We start from the raw sequence: 21,707 nt of genomic DNA, 5'->3' as shown, positions 1-21,707 counted from the left end.
TCAGTTTAACTGCTCAATAGCTGGGAACTGTAATAAAATCTAATTTCAATAACGCTTTCACTGATATATTTGGAACTTACATAATTAGAACAAAAACACTTGTCAAATAAATGAACAAAGCACACGTTCATGTCATAAACCTGTATTTTTAATCTTATTATATTATCTCATTCATCTATGATTTTAAAAAGTTAGCAAAATGCCATTGTTCTCCTAGTTATTAGGTTGAATTACCATTTTACTAGCTTATATAAAAGATGCTTTTAGACTGTCAACAGATTTCTGGAAGGATATTTCTTACAATGTTCTTAAAACCCCAAGTTCTTCAACTCCTGAATAAATTAGTTAAAAAGTATTATAATATTAAAGATAACTCAGATACTGCAGGAGTATGTGAATGAGTTGAACAGTTACAAATTATCTAATAAAAATTACTGAAGATTTATTACCTTTTCAAAATGAAACTACATAAAAAAATGAGCATTTTTTACTTTCTCAGACAAAAAAATTAACCTGTGAAACATCTATTATATTCTTGTCTTTGTTATCAAGAAGAAACAAAATTTACTGATTTATGTTTGTGTCACAGAAATGGATGAATATATAAGCTAGTAAAAATAAACAGAATAACTGCACTTCACAATATCTGGCAAGATCTCAAGCACAACAGCATGACTAGAGTTTCTCCAGTACCAGTACCATAAAACATCACAACTGCCTGCTCTCACAGTTAGCAACATCCATGTACCCCACCCGCTCTGCAGCACAGCAGGGCATGGCACAAGCAGGAAAACAAAAGGTAAAAATGTTCAATCTACCTGAAGAACCAAGCTCTGCACCTAAATCCTTTTTCTCTTCCAGCTACTCTACATTATCCAGTTAGATCTGAGTGCTAGGGACCTCCTCACCAGACACTACCAGCTTCCAAAGAACAGAGCAGTCACAAAGGCACCTTCTCTCAAAAGGTGCCCATGAGAAGTAGGAGCAATTACCCCACAAAATGTGCTCTACCTTGTTTTCTACCATGTAAATGTGGGATCTCCAGCAAAAAATCCCAGGAACAGATCATCTCCAACCTACTGAATGATAGAAAATAAGACTAAAATGAGCCATGTCACTTAGTTCTTTCCCACTCTCCAGATGTCCTCCACTATTTCTTCCAATGTACTGTTAGTCTTCTTTTTCCTTACATAAGACCTCCCTTGCTTCTACTTCATCTGTTACTTCACTCTCTGATCACTTGCACAATGAGAAATTTTTCTTGCTACTCTTCACTCACAAGCCATGCTCTTCAGACCCTAGGCCATCCTCTCCTCCCTGCTCTGGGCCCTCCCAAGTGGTCCAGAGCCCAAATGTACCAACTAAGGACCAGCTACAATGGCCACAACCTCCGCAGCTGAGCTGGGATTTTACCAAACACTTATGTCACTCTCCAAAGTAGGATAAAAAAATATTATGTGAATAGCCACAAAAAATACTTCTCTATCCTTGCTCTCAGTAGCCTAAAGTGACTTCAGAACACAGCAAATATTTTTTAACTGTGAGGCAAAATGACTAGAAATGACGCTTGAACTGACTGAACTTAATGAAAAGTAAAATGTCTCTATAATGCACTGTTTGCATATACAACACTGTCTCTATTTTCGTCAAATCCTCTAAAGAGAAACTGAAAATGAGCTATACACCTCATGGAATCAATAACTTCAGACACATGGTCATTAAAACATATAAGAATTTTTATGGGGGCTTACTGATGTGCTACAGTATTGCAGCGATTAAATGAGCATGATTTGAAAAACTCAAGTATTATGTAGAACTAATGTTATGCAAACTCCAGAAGTAAGCTGAATCACTTTTGTAGCTGTTGACTAACACCCAAAATCTGAAAATGTTGCAATACCATTAATGAGCAGTTTGAAAATTTTAATAAGTTCTGTTATTGAATGACCTATATGATACATCACTAGTTTCTCAAGAATTTATTTTGTCTTTGACTTTAAACATAAACTAGGCATGACATCAGTTATCCAAGACTCTCTTTACCAAGCACAACAATTTTGCTTACAAAACTTCAACAAACAATAGTTTGGTCTAGAAGGGAGTTAATTCTACACCATATTGTATTAAATAAATGAAATAATTCCTGTCAGATTTCAAGGAGCATTTGGACAATGCTCTGAGGCACACAGTGTGATTCTCAGGATGTCCTTCTCAGGGTCAGGAGTTGGACTGATGGGTCCCTTCCAGCTCAGCATATTCTGTGATTCTAAGTAAAATGCCAAACAATTTAACAAATATGAAACACCAATGATGTGTAGAAAAGGCTACCCTACTGACCTTCCTTTGTCAATTACTATGGAAGAATGCCCTTACATTCATCCTAACTCAATGCTATCAACACCTGTATGAAGCAGGAAAAGAAAAAAAAAATAAAAAAAGAGAGACCAGTAAACAACTTCTGAAATATGCATTGCACTTCCAAGAAAGTGCATTCAAATATTAAAGTATTGTTACCAATGGTTCATATAAGGTTTTACTCTGAAGAAATAAAGTTAGGCAGTATTTCCTGCAACAAGCCCATGACTGATTTGCAAACAATGGTAAATACATTTAGTAATTCTTAGAATCAAAATTCACACAAGAATAAAAGGTTTTAAGTTTGCTCTTAATATATATCCAAAAGCTAAAAATATCACCATGAAACTAATTCTTTCCAAATGGTTTCCAATAGATCTCTTTCTTAACTTCCTTTGCATTGCCTGGGTGGCATAGTAACAAATTAACATAGTACCTTGTTGGAATTTTAAGCAATAGTAGAAGAATGATTTTTGCTCTAAGGCAAGTCACTGGGTCTAGAAGGGAATATATATCCTTATTAAGTAGTTAAGAAATGAGAGAAATATAATCCTCTTTTCTTCCTAAATATTTTTACTGTCTTAAGAAAAAAAATAGTTGTTAAGCATGTTACTAGCATGTAAAATTTCTGCAGGATCAAAATGAAAAAAAAACCCACACCCAAAATCTCTGCTGGACACTATTTTATCCAGCTTTGCTGATACTAAATTCAAGCATTTAACCACCTCCTTCTGTAACCTGTCTACCTGGTACAACATACACGGGTATCCAATTTTATGGAGGGGCAAAGAGGCGTAGAAAACCTAAAGGATTACTCAAATTTACAGAGTAAATCTGTGGCAAAGGTAGTAGGGAACTGGACCGTCGATAAACTCAAATCCTAAAAACTAGATTAGATTTTTCTCCAGACAAGTATAAAGCAATCACCACCTTCTCCACAGCAGCATAAAAGAGCTTCAGAATGTAAGTTCCAGTTATCCCTGTCTGATGTAGAGTCCCACAGAAACCCAGATGGACTCCTTTGTACAATGTACAAAGTAGGACAGAGAAGTGAAGAGTCAGTTCTCGTCATATCTTGCTGTCAGCAAGAATGAAAATGAGATAATGAGCTTTCTCTGTTAGGAAAATGATTTCAGTATTAGACTGAGGGCTGAAGTACCTTACTGTACCGTGTACCAGAGAATTCCCCAAAGTTTATCAGTTATAAATACAGAGATGAACGTTACCTGCAACTGCCATGCACAGAAATCTGATATTTGATACATAGTTGCAAAATGAAGACTTCAACAAACACTGTCCTATCTTACCTTTTAAGTTAATCTTGTATCAAAAAAATATTAGAATAATGCAAACCCCTCCACACCTGAGAGTGATGTGATTCTTTTTCTCAAGACTTCACCACCTAAAAGCAACAACCCTAAACAAAGTCATGGTGCAATAGAGACACCACACTTGATGCTCTCTCTGAGAGCCTTTCTTTAAAGTTTTTCAGTCTTCTATGGTTCAGGGCCCCTTGAAATGTTCTGGGAAGACTCACAAACCTCAGGCTGCTCTGTAGACACGGGTCACAGACTACCTCCCCAAATCAGTACTGGAGCAGCTAAAGCTAGTTATTTTCCTAGGTGGGACAAACTGTGCTACATGACATACCTCCTTTGACCCAACTTCCTTTTCTTCATAGAGTACTCCTTGTCTTGAGTAACAGAGCACTGATAATCTAAGATGAAGGACAGAGCTGAACTCTATGCATAGCAATTATTCCCCTTAGGCCTGTCAGATCTGGCTGGAGATCTAGCAATAAATACATGAAGTAGCTGAAAGGGAGGAAAATGTGAGGGTAGGGGAAACCTACCACAACACGTGAAAATTTCTACAAAAGTTTGACTTGGCTTTGCTCCTGAAGAAGGAAGGTTTCAAGGAAAGACTCTGTAAATCCTAATCTCATGTACTGCAATCCTTTAAAAATTCTTTTAAGTGGTGCAATATTTTTTAATATGTATGGGGTATCTTCCCTGCACTATGCAGAACTGATATTCTCTCTGTTCACTTGTAACTCATCACACAGGCATTCTTTGAAGGTTTTCCATTTCTTCCTGTCTACAAGTTTAGGTCATGTTCCCATTTTACACGCAGTGTTTTTGTGTAGGATGTACTCCTCCTTCCGCTTACATCAGTAATTCAAATTGAAGAAAGCAACTAACTTAATCTTGAGTGCAGTAATAGCTTCTAGCTTCTCTGATAATCTCCAAGCAAAGTGTATCCACTTGCAGGGTTTTAGGCCAACTGTTCATCTTGATTAATCTATTAATCAGTTAATTTAATGCTAGAATCCTGACCTCAAGAAAGACAATCTAAGAAAGTACTTGTCAGTGTTGCTGAGTTACAGGCTTCTTTATGCGTCACGCAGAATGATGCACACAAAGACAGGAAGGGATCTCAAGCTTTCTTCCACATTTGAGTGTTCCAGATCATCCTTTTTCTATAACAACATCACAAAGAGTGACAGTGTTTTATATATTAATGAGCAACAAGAGCCTGAATGTTCATCCTGCAAGACCCAGCATGATCTAATCTCCATAAATTTTGTCATGAACCAAGGGACTAATGGTACCCAAGTCCCTCCAAGAGATTCACAACACACTACAAGTCTAGATGATATAGTAGTAAAAATCTCAATCATTTGAGATGTACCTCTACTAATTCAACCTTCACCACTGACAGTTTCACAAGAAGTTCTGCAAGGGTGGAAGTTTTCCCATAAAACTTAGTAATATAGGTGTCCTTCACTGGATTACTGCCATTTGAACTTGGGGGGGGGGGGAAAAAAGCAAAAAAGCAAACAAAAGAAATATATGGTACAATGCTCAAGTTCATCACTGGCTATAACTGAGAATAAATCTCAGCAGTAATGCTGAACTGTTGACCATGGAGGACAAAGGGTTGAAGGAAAAAATATTTTGGCAAACGAAAAAAATTTAGAATGAGGCAGAGAGTGCAGGAAGAGATTTACTTGAAAATTGAAAGGGACTACAAAGATAAAGTCTTGTGGATTAACACCCTCAGTCTTCACTAGGGAACTCTGTATATATATGTATATATACAGCTACCATAGCAACATAAATCTATTATTAGACATTTTCACTACATGCAACACTCTAAAGAGCAACTCCTGAACAGCCTGGTTAAAAGGCATCTAAATCTCAAAACCACACTGCATTGAGGAAAACAAAGGATCAAGATTCACAGCTTCCTCCAATGCTAAGATGTGGGGGATAAGCAGGTTGCAGTGTGGTTGCATAATGATCAATGAAAATGGAATTTGGTCTCAATTAGTAAAATCTCTATCATTATGATAAACTAGCAAGGAGAGACATGAAAGTTACTGGAACATCTGGAACATATTCCAAGCAGTGAATAAAAGTGACAAATGCTATGCACAGTATTGCACAGTAAGAAGGCAGCAACCATACAGACAAAATAGTGAGGTAGCACTTTTACTTTTCAGCCCCATTTTCAGTTATTCAATCTTTTTCTGAAGAGATCCTTCCGACAATGCATTTTCTTCACTTTGGTCCGAAACCCAGAAGCTTATTTCTCGCATTAACCTTTGACTACATCACAGTTATTTGAGCAGGGACAAGAGAGGGAATAGGGAAAGAGACCTTTCATGCCATGACAAAATGAACTCAAAGCCCTTTCTGCTCTTGGGGAACTCAAGCAACAAAGAAACAAGTACTTCATTCAATGCTGTTAAAGCAAGACTTCAGTTCTATAAGGCCAGTACCAAATTTATGACTGATTTTTTTTGACCAGGCACAAGCAAACTTCTTGGACAAAAATACAGCCAAGCTAGTCTGAAGGGAGAAATCCTGAAGAAATCCATCATCTGGACAATTTCACTGACTGAGCGGACTCAAAATCTCCAACATTGAAGATTTTGGAGTCAAGTAATTAAAGACTCTTCCATTCTGTAATTTATGCCGACTACACGTTATAGTATCTATCATGAACACAAAGATAAGACTACTCCTTTCCTCTTTACCAAACTCTTTTATAAGAAATTTGTGTCTGTTGGGGATTTCTTTACAGGCTTCTCTTCTTTAAGCAATGTAAGACCACAAGTTAACATATATCAAATCATAAAAAAAATTAGATTCTTAATCGTGTTTTTGAACCAATGTCAATGAATGCATTCATAAAGTAAGACTACGACCTGCAGCGTTACAAGCAATTCAGTATCCAAAGGGATGGTTCATCAAAGCAAAACTACTGGAAAGGGATTTGCATCCCGTGGTAAACTTTCACTGAAAGCATTATGTAACCACAGAATGATTCTGGTTGGGAAGGGATCTCAGGATGTCTCTGCTCAAACCTCCTGTTCTATGTTCAACATCAAACTCAGATTAAGTTTGCTCAGAGTTTTTTGCCCAATTAGGTTTTGAAAACCCTCAGGGATAGAGATTGCACAGTGAAGAGTTCAGGGTCTCAAACTGAGCGAAGCAGAGGTATTTGACACAAAATAACACTAAGTTTCCTGGTACATAAAAGGTTGATCAACCTCCTCCTGGTACATTACTGCCTTCTACTTACTTGTTCCCTTTGTGCTTCCAGGATAGCACCATGTTCTTAGTGCCTTTTTACAGGCGTAGAATTAAGGATCACAAAGACTACCATTGCAAGACTGACTGAGAGTTAGGTACCTAAATAATTTTAAAGTCCTGTTCTAAAGTATCTTGTTCAACATCACAGAGAATGCAACTGGAAAAGAATAAACTCGGTAGACAGCTGAAGGGAAGTAAATCACTTCAGTGACCACTGAATGAAAGACTAACCTCATTCTTTCTCCTTCACATCAGAAAGAAAAGAGATGGCATAAAAACATGGCACAGTTGAATATACTCTGGATATTCAATCCAAGATCTCATTTCATATCACAATCTGATTTCCTACAGCAACCCTTCTTGTTCTCCATTCTGTTACTTGGTAAACAACAAAATTACCTGTGGTAAATCTTTCCATGCTTCAAGTGCAAAAGTTCTTAAGGTGATTATAGCCTATTGTAGCATACTAAGAAAGAAAAAAGCCAACTCCTTAGGAGACCTCGCAGAAAAAAACAAAGAAACTTTTTTTTTAATTCAAAAACTGCCACTCCTTTTTGGCCATTTTGTTAGCTCTCTGGAAAAAGGAAACAGTTGTCATGGAAGTATCCATAAAAGAGATCACTCGGTTAAGATAAAAAATATCAACTGTTGAATTACAAATGAAGAATTTAATCTAAATCTCAAAATCTTCAGACACCAAGAAATGGCACAGAGGGTCTCAAGCCCCTCACACATGCATGGAACCGAGAGGAGACTGGTTATGCAGATGGGCCACGGGTCAGTGACTATACAAACCAAAAGAGAAAAAGAAGAGGGGCAAAAATCCCCGTGGAAGGCAACTGCAGCTATAGTATTGCTTATGCCACCTCCTGAGGAAACCAAATTGGATTCAGTTTTCCCAACCCTTGCAAAATAATCTCTATGATTAATACACACACAGATATACTGAAGAGAAGGGAGAAGGCTAACTTTGGAATCTACAGGATATATTTAGATTAACTGTAAAAGGTGAATTGCAAGAACATTCTACAGTAGTATTTTCAAAATTTTAAAATTAGTTTCATAACTTTGACCAAAAGTATCTTCTAGTCTTAGCTCTTCACTTTCAACCTTATTTTAGAAGTCCCTAAATTTCTGTGGTATTTTTTCCTACAGTGGCAGACACACAATCATACAAACTCAAAAGCTTGACCTCCTAGTCTTCATCTCCCGACCAAGACAAGGAATCTGTTGCCTGAGTCATCTCACAGGTTCTGAACACACATTAAGTTATTTTGCAAGTTTCTTCCATTTTGAAGTATACGAAAACCAAAAAAAAACCCAACCAGATGACGAGCTGGTACGAGGCAGACGAGTCATCTGAATTGAGAAAAACTTGCTGATTGATACCAGCTGACAATCTGGTCCAACACATTACCCAAGAACATTTGCTTTACAAACAACCCATTTTCTCTGCCATGAACAAACACAGTTTTCAAATGGATGCACTGGGTTACAAAGCCACTAGAAATTAAGGTAAAATTAAACACATTTTCATGCTTTTTCTGTCAAGAAAGTCACCACCGTGAAGGATTTAAATATTTTCATTCCCTTCTTTTTTGCACTACCTTTGCTAAGATTCATTCTGGAACACATCTGAATCAACCATAAGGAGAAAAAAAGGAAAAAATTGTATCAACTCAACTTACTTTTTTCAAGGAATATCACAAAACCTTATGGTATTGGCTAGTTATGACAGTATCAGCCACATGAAACTATACACCCTGGATTTACCAAAAATAAACCCCAGAAGCTCTACAGCAGATTAGGATGTGCATCATCTGTGTTTAATCCCATGTCAGCTTTCTATTGAAATCCATTCCTGAGTATGACACAGTGTTACAAAGCATCGTGTTCGTCAGCCACTTTTTCCTGGATTCTCAAATTCCGAGCAACCTGCGAGCATTTTCCAGAAAGATGTTAATCCTTACTCTCTCCCTTTAGATAGATCTTTTTTTCAAATGACTGCAATGGCGTAGCTGCGGCTAACTTCCCAAGGCAGGCTGGTACCTCTCATCTCCAAATGATTTTTTGGGTTCATTTGTTGGTGGTTGGCGTTGCCCACTGAATCAAAATACCTGAATCTTCATTAAACCATTCAGAATCCAAGAACTTACTATTAGAAAACAAAACTAAAGTTATAGGCATTACAGTGAATTTACACAGAACAGAGAATCTATGAAAATGACGAAAACTGAAAAGAACTAAGACTTACTAAAAGAACTCCCTCAGCAAGCATGTATATTACAATAACTGGATTGGAAAGAATTTGAAAACATGAGACCATAGCTTGCTTAATGTTTTGATGACGAAAATTGGAGCTCCAGTCATTTGTTGAGCATGTCTGTATTCCTGTGAGCCTGTCTGCTGCTGGGAACACCGGGAGGGAAGAGAGGAGGGGAAAGAATAGCTGTCCCACACTTGACTGGCTCTTTTTCTTCTCAAAAATGTTCACCTTCTACTCCTAAACAACTGTCAGAAGTATCCCAGTAATTTCTTACTTGATCTTTCCCCACTTTGAAAAGATATCAGGCAGTTTGTGTCATCTTTGATTAGCAAATGCATTCTGCCCCTTTCCCATCCTCGAGCATCCCATCTTCCAGGGCAAAAAGTAATGTCCAGGTCACTCACCCCCAACATCTGATGCAAATAATAATACTGTAGACCTTGATTATAAAGCAGGAAGGTTTTCCCGAAGAGCCATACATTGAGGGAGAGCCAGAAAAACTGAAATGAAACAGAAACAAGAGATAGTAAGTGAAAGTTACATGTCCAAACTTTTCAGTGTTCATTTCATTCATAAAACTGATAGGTCTGTAGTTCCATAAACATATGTAAATGGAATGGGAAAGCAAACTTCAAGCACGTAGTATGTTTTAAAATATTAGAAGGAAGAGCCGCGATGTGGGAAATTTTTACTTTCATTGAACTTCACAAAACTTTTTGTGTCTTAAGACAACCGACAGCTAGCAAACACCCACACGCAAGACGCTATTCCAAATCTTTAGCTGGATGTTGCATTTAAGAGACTCAAAGAATAAAAACCAGCAACAAAGAGACAAAGGAAGAAAGAACTTGACCTCCGAGAAGCTGCATTTTCTCCCTGAAACTTTCCCAAACAGACCCTAACAAAGACCAAGCACACGCGCAGCGTGGGCGAGCCCGGCAGGGCACGGCCACCGGCACTGTCCCGGGCCACGGCACCCGCGCGCATCCATCCCTGCCAGCCGCGCTCCGGGACGCGCACGGAGCACATCCCGCCCACCCGTGCGAGCCGCGGCACCCGCACGGCGTCCTGCCCTGCCCCGCACCGCGCCGGGACGAGGTGCCCCGGCCGCCCGGACCCGCGGGGCAGCCCCGGGGCCCGGCCCCGCCGCCTACCAGCACCGACCCCCTCCTGAGCGTCCTCCGCGGGTCAGCCCCGCCGAGGGGACCCCCCCGGGGCCGTCCCTACCAGGAAGAGGTGCTTGCTACCCTCGTTGGCCAGCCAGCTCCTCCAGGACAGCGCCATGGTGCGGGACGCCCGCGGGGCAGGACCGAGGGTGGGGGGCGCCGGGCGGGCGGGCGAGCCCTCCTTTTCAGCCGGGCCGAGCCGCCCTCCCCTCTCCCCACCCCTCACCCCCCGCCCTGTCTTCCGGCCGCCGGGGCGTAGCGCTCCGGCCCCGCTGCGCCGCCGTCCAGCCCCGGCCCCGTCCCGCCGGCGCTGCTCCTTTGTCCGCGGCCGAGCGCCCCGGGACCCGCAGCGGGGCGCGGGGGGCCACCCCCGGAGGGCAGCCTGCCCTGCCCTGCCCTCCCCTGCCCTGCCCTGCTCCGTCGCGCTGCGGTGCGGTGCGGCCGCTTCCTCGCATCCCCCACCTTGGGAAGCGCGTTTCCCCGCAGAGAATCCCGTGCGTGGGGATCCCACTTGCCCGGACCCCCCATCCTCGCCCGGGCTGAAATGTGATACAGAAAGCAGGAGGGAGCGGGGGAGCAGCCGTGCATGCAACTGCTCTGCAGTTCGGGTGAAACAAAAGAGGTTGTCCAAGAAACTACTGTTCGGGCAGTACGTGAGGCCCTCGAAAGCCGGGAAGGGACAGGCTGTGTTATTTATTTGAAGTCTGATCCTGCTCCATCAGGTGTCCCTGGAGGACACTGGAAGAGGCCGCCTCCTGCGCGCCGGCGCGCAGTCGAACAGCAGCCGAGAAAAAGGGGCTATGGGCATCTCCACATCCAGTGTCCAGAGTCTGGATTGCTACACTTTGCAACCAGTCTGCTTTTACTGATGGTCTTTAATGGGTTTGGGGACGGTGGGTCTTGAGGGAAAGTTGCACCAGATACTGATTTTTGTATTAAGAAAAAGCTTTTTTAAAAAAATGGTTGTTGCTGGCAACTTTCAAGCATGACGGCCTTGTGAGTCAGCGGAACAGTTCCACCAGGCATTGTGGTGCACACGTTGCTCCTTCAGATAGCCCCAGCAGTGGCAGCTGGCAGCAGAGCAGGGCTGGTTTTCTGGGAGATGTCAATCCAAGGAGCAGTGCTGAGTAGTCTCATCCAGTCCAGTTTGAGCTGGCCGTCTTTCTCTTATGATCTGGAAAGTTGCCATTTTTTAGCTCCTCATGAGCCACTCACCAAGGGTCCAGAGCAGAACGGAAGGGGGCAAACTGCCCTTCTGCAGTTTGTATAAAGGTGAATGGAGTGTCTGACCCGTGTATGGTCCTGGGAATAATGAGTGCAAGTAGGGCATGGCACCTGTGAAACTCAGTTGAGAGTATTTTTGTTGAAGCAGGAGCTCTGTCTCAAAAAGTGTCAGGATTTCTGTGGCTGTATGAAGTTTTAGGTGAAGTTTTGAAATATCAGGACAGAGGATTACATCTATTTATATCATCTAATGACACCAAAAGGAGGACTAGTGAAAGGGAAAATATATATTTTGAATTTAAGACTCAACAGAACCATAGTTTGGTGCCAAAGCAGCCCTAACAGCAGACGCAATAGTACAGTTTATTTATCTTGTTTGCTATTTCTATTCATTTCCTTGCTTCTGTTGTAATGCTAAGGAAAATGGAAACTGCTTGCAAAGAAGCAGATGATGAATCTTCTCTGGACAAGCGTGTCAAAGCTGGAATGGGAGAAAATAAAAACTGTAGGATATATCAGGTGTAATAACATGGGGCCTTGGTGAAAACTGAAGCCGAGGAAACACAAACAAAACCAAAATAATTTGCCCATGCTATATTTGCCCATTAGAAATGGTTCTGAAAAATCAGCTTATGCAGGATTTGACTGCCCACTCACTTGAAGCTGATGACTCATGAGCCAGCACTTCACTGCCTACTTATAAAGTGCCATAAGGCATGTGGAGCACATGACTCATGCTCGTCCACATTGGATCCTACATCATATCTAGGTACAGAGCAAGGAATGTGTTTTTGTAGAAAACATCCCTATTTTCCTTCTCCCTGGAAACAGCCAAGGGCTTTGAATCATTATCCCAAGAAGAATGGCAAAGACCAGTGCCACGCTAATACATATACATTCTTCCTCCATAGAAAAGGCTGAGTTTGCAAGTGGCTAAATCAGGCCTTTCCAAGGATTTCTTGATGTTCTGTCTTCATTTTCAGTTTTAAACCATCCCAGATGTATATCAGTGTGTGTTTTAAAGTTATTGGTAAGAGCACTCAGAAATGGCCACAGATGCTAGTTATGATCCAAATAATTAGGAAAGTTATAATATGACTCTCAAACATCACTTGAGCTCATCTCTCTTCTGATTTGTGGACATTCATCCTCTGGTTATGAGTCTTTGTGCTTTGTCCTACCAACTGGACAGAGCACTGCCGAGGTAGGCAGCCCCTCTGTATTGGGTTTGCATGGCCAGGTGTTGGTAGTGAGAGGGTCTGCAGGGGTGTCTTCTGTGAGAAGCTGCTGGAAGCTTCCTCCAGCAGAGCCAGTCCTGAGAGGCTCCTAGACAGATGTGTCTCTGGCCAAGCCTGGGCCAATCAGAAATTATGGTAATGGCTCTGTGATAACATACTGAAGAAGAAGAAAAAAGTTATTGTGCAGATGTAATTGGGGCAAGAGAAGAGTGGGATGAGAACAGCCCATGTGAGAGGAACAGCCCTGCAAACCCCTAGGTCAGTGCAGAAGGAGGGGAGGAAGTGCTCCAGGTGCCAGAGCTGAGATTCCCCTGCAGCCCCTGGTGCAGCCCATGGAGAAACAGTTGTGCCCCTGCAGCCCATGGGGGTCCACGGTGATGCAGAGATCCACCTGCAGCCCTGGAGGAGACCCATGCTGGAGCAGATGGAGGCCTGAGAGGAGGCTGCGAACCCATGGAAGACTCATGGCGGAGAAGGCTCCTGGCAGGGACCTGCAGACCCACGGAGAGAGGAGCCCATGCTGGAGGAGGTTTCCCGGTAGGACTTGTACCCTGTGAACTCATACTGGAGCAGTCTGTTCTTGGAGGGCTGCACCCTGTGGAAGAGTGATCCACATTGCAACAGTCTGTGGAGAGCTGTTGCCCATGGGATGGCTGCTTCTCGTTGAAGGAGTTAAAGGAGAACTGTCTCCCATGGGAGGGACCCCATGCTGGAGCAGGGGAAGGACTCCTCTCCCTGAGCGGAGACATAATGACCATAACCCCCTTTCCCCATCTCCCTGCACCGCTGGAGGTAGATCTGCAAAGGAGGGAGGGGTGGGGGGAAGGTGTTTTTAAGGTCTTATTTATTTTCATTATCCTGCTCTGATTTTGTTAGTAATAAATTCAGTTGAAATCCCCTATTCCAGTCTGTTTTGTCTGTGACAGTATTTGGTGAGTGATCTCTCCCAGTCCTTATCTCAACCCATGAACCCTTTGTTTTATTTTCTCTCCCCTGCCCAGTTGCAGAGAGGAGTAATAGAGAGGCTTTGGTGGGTGCCTGGGATCCAGCCAAGGACAACCCACTACAGCCTCCTAGACACTGAACATAGAGTTTCTCTGGTAATGTTCCTTCTACTGCATCAGCAAAGTCACCCTGACTGCACAGTCAACTTCCAGGTCTACTTCCCATCAACATCCTCTGCATTCAAATGTATTCTTCTGAAGTGTATTTGGGTGTGCTGAGTGTTGTAGTCAATGTTACAGACACAGCTTATAAGTTTTCTTGTGCTGGAATTCTGCTTATGTACCTGAGAGGGATCCAGAGTCAAATCACCTAAACTCCCAGGTGTCTCCATCTGTCAGCATGTTGTGACCGTCATGCAAGTTCCTGCAGTGATGGCATGTGCTGTTGCGAGCACAACACTCTGTCCTTCCAGTCTGGGGAGCGATCCAGGCACCTTATCTTCTGCTCTGTTGTGGTCTAGATTTAGGCAGACAGGCCCTTAAATTCTAGATGCACCCCTAAGGGGGTTTGTCCCCCATGCCTTCTCGGAATATTTACCCTTAGCACTGAGGTCATGGGAGGAGAAGAAAATGTTGGCACTGACTTCATTACAGAGAACAGGAAAAGTGCAGATTCTGCATTACAGCTGAGTGGTTACAGCATTTGCCCAGTAGTGGGAGAGCTGGACCTTTCTCAAAGAGCTGGAGCCATTGCTTTCACATCCTAGGAAAGTTTTCTAACCATTGCTTTTCACTGGGGTCAAAGAAGGAAACAATTTCCGAGTCAGCCGCTGCACTGCCAGGAGGGCAAGAGAGAGAGAGGTCAGAGAAAATCAGAAAGAGATGCTGGCCAAGTGGTAACAGCACACTGAGGAAGAGAGAGGGTCATCTAGGAAAAGGAAACTTGGGATGCCCGTTCATTTTTTGTTTCCTTTGGAAGAAAAAATGCAGAACAAATTTCAAAATCCAACATGTTTATAAGAAAACTGCAATCACAGGAGAAACCAGAAACAGAAAGCTTTTCCCACAAATGAACTTGTATTTCTTGGAAACTTTCTCATTAAACTTAAGCTACATGCTGTTTACCTTCATCATTTTTCCTATAACTTTAGCATGTAGTCACAACATAAGGGTAAAATAGCAATCAAAGTGTATGTCACTGTGAAGATCTGTGCCATGTGAGTAATATCCTGTGCGATGGCATACGGCTTTTATGGCATTACACATTGTATCATTTCTTTCCCTTTTTGAAACTGGATCTTTACATTTGCTGCATACCACAAGATCAGCTTGCTTTCTTGTATGGTCCGTGATGGAGTCGGAGGCCTCCCTAGGGTGAAATGCTTCTCCAGGTTTGGGTGACAGCCAAGTTTATCAATTTCCATGAAGCTACAGTGATTCATGGTAATGCATTATTTTCTGCTGCCATAGTATCTAGGAGTATTAGGCATGGCCCAGGCCCAGAGTTTACCTTATCAGAAAGGTAAAATTTATGTCCAAAGACTTCAAATGAAAAGTCAGACAACAGTAGGAGTTCTGATTCTCAGTTCTTGTAGACATGGCAAAATGGGTAGCAAGGCATGAGTACACTGGTAGCATTAGCAGGCTGTGAACTCTCCTAAACCAAGCCATACAGCCACTGCTCAGCCCCATGCTACAAATTCAAAAATATGAGGGGAGATCCTACAGTATTTTGTCCTCAAATAACCTCCTACACATTCCTGATTCAAAGAAAGATAGCACGAAGACTCCAACACACGGCAACATCATTCATCACAAAAGAATGCAAGCACATAGCACATGGAGAAAATGTGTATAATAAATACAGCTGGAGTGCATTCCATGACAATTTGAGAGAAATGTCAGTTATATTTATTTTTCCAACTATTTGTAAGATTTTCTTGAACGCTTATTTCAGAACTGAACCACAGATCTACGGATCATTAACAGACTGCATCTTGTTCCTTGTAAAAGCTTTTAGATCCTGTCTACCTTCCACTGAATTATGGGTCTTTCCTTGGTTTTGCTGTGAGTGGGAACCAGGTTTGAGAACAGTACAGGAGTTAAAATGTATACTGGATTTATTTTAGAGGCTATTAGATTCCCCCAAGATGGCATTCCAGAGGTTCTCAGACAATTATTACTGTATTTGGCCAATCAACTCTGAAAAGATCTTTGGAAAAAAGTCACCAAGCTGTTAACTGCAACTCTTGGAGTGGGACCAGCCATCTGATTCCTTATCCACCAAGTGGTCCATCCATCAAATCCATGTCTCCCCAGTTTAGAGAGAAGGATGTGAGACAGTGTCAAATGCTTTGTGCAAGTCCAGGCAGGTGACATGAGCTGCTCTTCCCTTAAGCACCAACACCATAACGCTGTCATAGAAGGCCAACAGATTTGTCAGGCACAATTTCCCCTTAGTGAAGGGCTGTCAGCAATCACCTCCTTGTTTTCCATGTACCTTAGCATAGTTTCCAGGGAGATATGCTCCATGATCTTGGTGGGAACAGAGATGACACTGACTGGCCTGGAATTCCCTGTGTTTTCCTTATTACCCTTTTTAAAAATGGGGGTTATGTTTCCCCTCTTCCAGTCAGTGGTAGCTTCACTGGCCTGCCACAAGCTCTCAAATAGCATGGAAAGAGGGTTAGCCACTTCATTCACCAGTTCTCTCAGGATCTGTGGATGCATCCCATCAGATCCCATGGACTTGTGCATCTTTAGGTTCCTTAGGTGGTCTTGAACTTGATGTTCTCCTACAGTCAGGTGGTTCTGCATTCTCGCAATCCCTGCCTTTGTCTTCCTTGATTTGGATGGTGTGTCTGGAGCACTTGTTGGTGAAGACTGAGGCAAAGCTATTGCGTCAGCCAATTTAACTGCAGTACTACACTCAATATTATTAATGCTTACGGACCATGAATAAAAGCTATTGAACAGAGCTGGTGTGGAAAAAAAAGTTACTGCACAATTGCATTAACACACTACCACTGAATATCAATCCCTTTTCAGTATTTAATAAAAAGGTGATATCTCTCAAAGAGAGACCAGAGCTTTAGTGGAATCATTAATAGTCTTTAAGTCTTTCAACAATCCATGAACTAGGAAAAAACTGGTCAAGAAAGGCTTCATATCAGCACAGTCACTGCTCAGGTAGAAAGGGAGAGCTGGTAAAGAGCACACAGCAGTAATTTAAGACAAGAAATAAACATGTCCGGTAGCTCACATCCCAAGGTGATGTAGTGCATGCTAACATTGTGTCAGGGTGGATCATTCAGGGCCAGGATACTAAAATCAATGCCAAATAATCTGCAGTATCCAAGTTTCCCAGGGCACTCATCAAGAAAACATCAGTTTCAATTGACTTAAAAAAATTTAAACAATTATAGTGCAAACTACAGCTCTTATAGTTTACAGACCATAGTTTACAGAAACTCTTAAAGTCTACAACACAACATCCAAAATCTTGCTTATGCAAACATCATAAGTATCAACATTGAGTAAACACTCATAATTCCCCAACTCGTAGAATAAAAACATTTTTCCTTGGAAGAGTCTAAAGTTAAAAGCATCAAGGCTGCAGATCTGAGAGGCTGGCACATTATTCTGCATTAACTCTGCCAAGCTGGTGTTTGCACTTTTACTACAAAATTAGCAGGGCAGGAAAAAATTTGGAAAGGCAAGGCAAAGGAGGGCATGAAGCTAACAAAGGATGTCTGAGAAATAAAGGTGACTTCTATGATTACAAAAAAAAGTAAAATTTTTTGAACATAGCAAGATAAAAAGTGATCACATTTTAGTCAGATATTCCAGACATTACGGATTCCTACCTGAGGGAGAGTTCATTCTTTGGCTATTCACATTGTCACACATCACAACCCCCTATAATAAAGTTCCATGGACAACTTTATTACTCTAATTTTCTTTGGGGTTACATTTGTCTTTGTAAAACCTCCTTGAATGACTCCTGTAGACTACTTCTATAGAAGTTGACTTCTGTCTGCACATTTGAGAAACAAGTTTGCATGGATATGTAAAGAAGAGTTTGCATGGATATGTAAAGAAGAGTTGTTCAGATATATGTCTCCTAATTACTCTGCCTTTAAAAGTTTGCTTTTTGAAAGATGCCTCTAAGTTTCTTTTCTTTCAAGATGTGTCTTGCAGCTAGTACAGATAGGCAATCTGAAGTGCAATACATGCCAAACAAACAAAACAGGAACAAACAACAACAAGAGCAAACCATCCAACCAGAAAACCAACACAAAAGCACATAAGCAAAGACTGGAACCTGTCATGACAGTAGTACAGACTTCAGGCAGACAAGTTGACTCTGCCATATGTCTGCACTTCCTGGGGAGCTGAGGACTAATGCAGACACAGCGAAAGAGCAAGATCTGCTTGGCTTGGAGAGAAATGGTGATATTGATGCCTTGAGGGGCCTCCTAGAAACAGAGACTAGACAGGAGTAAGGGAATAAAAGAGGTATTTATTTGAAAGGCCTTCAAAGGTACCCCCTGGGGAGCCAGAGGCTACTGCCAAGATGGACCCCAAGATGGAAAACAGGTCACAAGTTCTTCACACTTTTATAGGTTTGGTTCATTTGCATACCAGGGTTAATTCTGCAATTAAAACTTCAGTTTAATGATGAAATTCCCCTCTGCTTGCCCCCCTTTAGAGGCTTTTGGTTTATACTTTTTAGGCCTAGGACGGTCTGAGTGTCCTTGGAGAGCAGGCCTGGAGAGGCTTTGTTATGTCTACCTAGCACAAGAGAGTAGAAGTTAACAGGCTACAAGAAACTTCAGAGTTACACACTAGGCAGTACAGGATTTGAAAAATATAAAAGTTAAAACCTAAGACATCAATATGGGATTCAGTCTGACAAAGCAGCTACGGTTGGAGGTAAAAGTGTAAACACTAATGAGGCAAAGCACTCTACTAGCCTTTAAATAAAGAGGAACACCACTACGTGAATAAATATTTATACCCTGGTCATGGTTAAATTTAGCCCGGAAATTAGATAAGGGGCTGGAGTTTGCTGGAACAGCTTTCCAGTGAGAGTAGCAAGAAAAGAAAAAAGAACTTTTTAGGAATTAGAGCTCTACTGTTTTATGAAAATGACTGTATAGTATCTGTCAGAGTAAGTGGAAAATTATTAAATGATACAGTTTCAGAAAAGGCCTTCCACTTCAAACACATCTTCCAGAAATCACTGCAATGACCAGGAACTCCCACCCAGGACTCCCATCAGCCAGGCATGCTCCTGACTTCACTACTTCCAGTTTCAGTAGTAGGTTTTTGGATCAGAATTGCTAATTTCATTCTGAAGTTTTATTTTCAATTTAATACTGAACACACCATTGCTTTCTCTTTTGTTAAATTAAAATCCTCTTGAAGTTTGTCAAGAATGTGCTTCTTACGTTCTGAATTATAGGACTTACTCCAGAGGTCAACTGTTTTTGTAAAAGCAATACTTAATTTTCTTGCTTGATAATTAATTGCACCACAAATTTAACTCATATTTCTTGCTTAGCATGACCTACAAAGGCAATCTCATAACGTCAGTGAATACGCACCCCTTGTTGAGTTTCATGAAGCCCAGTGACATGTGGAACTTTCAGGGGATCATGTTGCGTTTAGTGCTAAGACAAGGTAAACAGTATCAGGAAAGATAGTTTAGAGAAGAAAGATTGTGAACATTATGGAGAAGATTATAGGGTATAAACTCGAATCCCCTATTTTATTCAATTAGGCTCTCATCCAGTAAAGGTCTTAGGCACACATTTAACTTTATAAAAAAAAATAACAAGCACTGAGGTCTAAGCACTGCCTAAGTTTGCCTACAGTTAACTAAAGGGATTTCTTTGCTCAGTGAGGGCTTTCAGCACATATGTAACCGCTTTGTTGAACCAAAGTCTTGCACAGGAGTAAATGGGAAGCAACATCGCTGAGGTGCATGGAATTGTCTCAGTTAGACTGGGAACAAAATGTGGCTTGTATTTCTCCTTGTTCTCAGTATTCTAAGTAACAGAGCCCATTTTATTAGAGAAAGCCATTATGAAAAACCTTGACACAAAATGCTGCTGGCTTGAGAACCTTTATGTTAAATGCATTTCAAGCTTAATAACACTTTTAACAGTTACTGAATATCTAGAGGCTTATTTATGATTTGCTTATAGCTATTGATATGATTTTTTTTTTCAGACTGTGCCTTTCCTTTGAAAAGTATCTAGGTAGAAAATTAGGACAAATCTTACTTATCTGAAACTTTTTTGTGCTTTTGTACTAGACAGTCTTCTGGGAGAAGCTGAAAGTCTCCTCACTGTATAATAAGGTCTTGTATTAGAGTTAGTGTTCTTTATTCCTGTGGAGTCACAGGCCTTATACAAACCCTTGCAAATTAATGAAACGGTTTCTGGTGAGGCTGCTTGAACTGAACCTACCAACAACATCAGAAAAGGTGGGTCTGGAGTTTGTGTGAGACCAATTCCACAACCAAGAAATAAAAACTCCTGCATGGTAGTTGCACCCCTCAGCTATGCAATGAGTGAACTATTTCCACAACCATACCACAACCACAACTATTTCCACTACCCCGACCACGTTGTATGACAGCACTGTTGTCTTTTTCCTTATTTATGTGGTGCCTCTGAAAACTTTGCTGCAGTCATACCTTGCTGTATTGCAGGTCCAAAATACGTTGGCCAAAGGCTTCCCCCTGGGAACAGTGCCACTACAGATTATGTTAAGCCTCACTGAAACTAAGGGTTGTAACCAGCTTCCATCCCCTCAGCTGAGAGAAGCATATGAAGTCACTGAGGTCCATCAGCGAAAAACTTGTTGAAAATAAATATCTGCAGATATGAGCCACGTTACTGCTCTAAAAGGCAAGTACGACAAAGCTGAATTTATTGCAGGACAGAGTTTGCTACATATTGATTAAGAAGAGAAACATTTGCATTTGCATGTGAATGTGTTGCAGGATAAAAACAAAAGAAATGGAAGAAATGGATAAGCTGTGACACCTTCAACAAGAGTGTCAGGATTTGTAGCTGATGAAAAAAAGCATGGAATGCCTGTGAAGATCTGGTTTGTTACTGGATGTCTTGCTAGGAAAATATAAATGTATATTCTTTATGAACAAACACTTTTTGCAAATACTGTAGCAGGAAGTGCTTGGTTTCTCCATGCATGTTTTCTTCGAACATTTTTGCTTTCTGCAAGTCTAGCTCCACTGATTAAAAAAAAAGGAATAGCATAGATATTAATCACGTTTTTTCAATTCATTTACATACAAAATTAATTGTTCAGTAATTCCAGTTTTCATCTTAAGGAAAATATATGATATAACTTTGAAAGAAATGCTCTTCTTCCACCAAATAAGAATTCTTCTTACCGTTATTCATCCTTTTTTGTATGAAGTATTATGAACACTTTATAAACTAGATTAGATGAATAACATTAACTTTCAATTATACTGGGCTTTTGGAATAACATCAGTAATTCCTCCTTACTTGGTCATTTGTTGCCTGAAGGCAGTTTCACTCTTTAAATGTTATTAAAAAGCAGAAGTTTTTTTCTCTCACAAATTCAATTTGAAGTACATTAAGTCATTTAAATAATGAATTATATGCTTGAGTATTCTTGGGCAGATTTTTTAGATGTTCTTTCATTGCCCTGTACCCTCAGTGGAACTTTATCTATTATTGCCTGCTTTGGAAGGCAAAAATGTGAATTATAGCATCAAATAAACAGTTAATATTAATTATTTCTCAAGAATTTAGAGTGGAAATATTTACAAAGATATTTAAAATCCAAGATAAATAAACAGCATAATTTTTCAATAATTTAATGCAAAGCTAATTTTGCTGTTTGATTAA

General features: G+C 41.0%; 1 protein-coding gene and 1 long non-coding RNA gene across 3 annotated transcripts in view; one reads left to right on the top strand and one right to left on the bottom strand.

The window, feature by feature from the left end:
- The window catches only part of NOX4 (NADPH oxidase 4), a 113,761-nt gene extending 103,181 nt beyond the window's left edge, over nt 1–10,580 (bottom strand). The window contains exons 1-2 of one of the 2 annotated variants that reach the window (XM_042024028.1): nt 10,450–10,580; nt 9,627–9,722 (exon numbers count right to left, since the gene is read on the bottom strand). In XM_042024028.1, coding sequence (XP_041879962.1) covers nt 9,627–9,722; nt 10,450–10,506 — 153 coding nt within the window. In that variant the 5' untranslated portion in view covers nt 10,507–10,580. Of the gene's footprint in view, nt 1–9,626; nt 9,723–10,449 lie in introns of those variants that run through there. The other variant, XM_042024029.1, reaches the window with a different exon arrangement.
- The window catches only part of LOC121662649, a 787,841-nt gene that overhangs the window by 460,524 nt on the left and 305,610 nt on the right, over nt 1–21,707 (top strand). The gene's annotated exons all lie outside the window — the stretch shown is intronic.

This window comes from Corvus kubaryi, unplaced genomic scaffold (genome assembly GCF_017639235.1).
Source record: "Corvus kubaryi isolate FWS band 111438036 unplaced genomic scaffold, C.kubaryi_AGA036_p1.0 37260, whole genome shotgun sequence".
In the NCBI taxonomy this organism is placed as follows: Eukaryota; Metazoa; Chordata; class Aves; order Passeriformes; family Corvidae; genus Corvus; species Corvus kubaryi.
The sequence above is the reverse complement of the archived record's forward strand: the minus strand, read 5'-3'. Positions and strand labels throughout refer to the sequence as shown.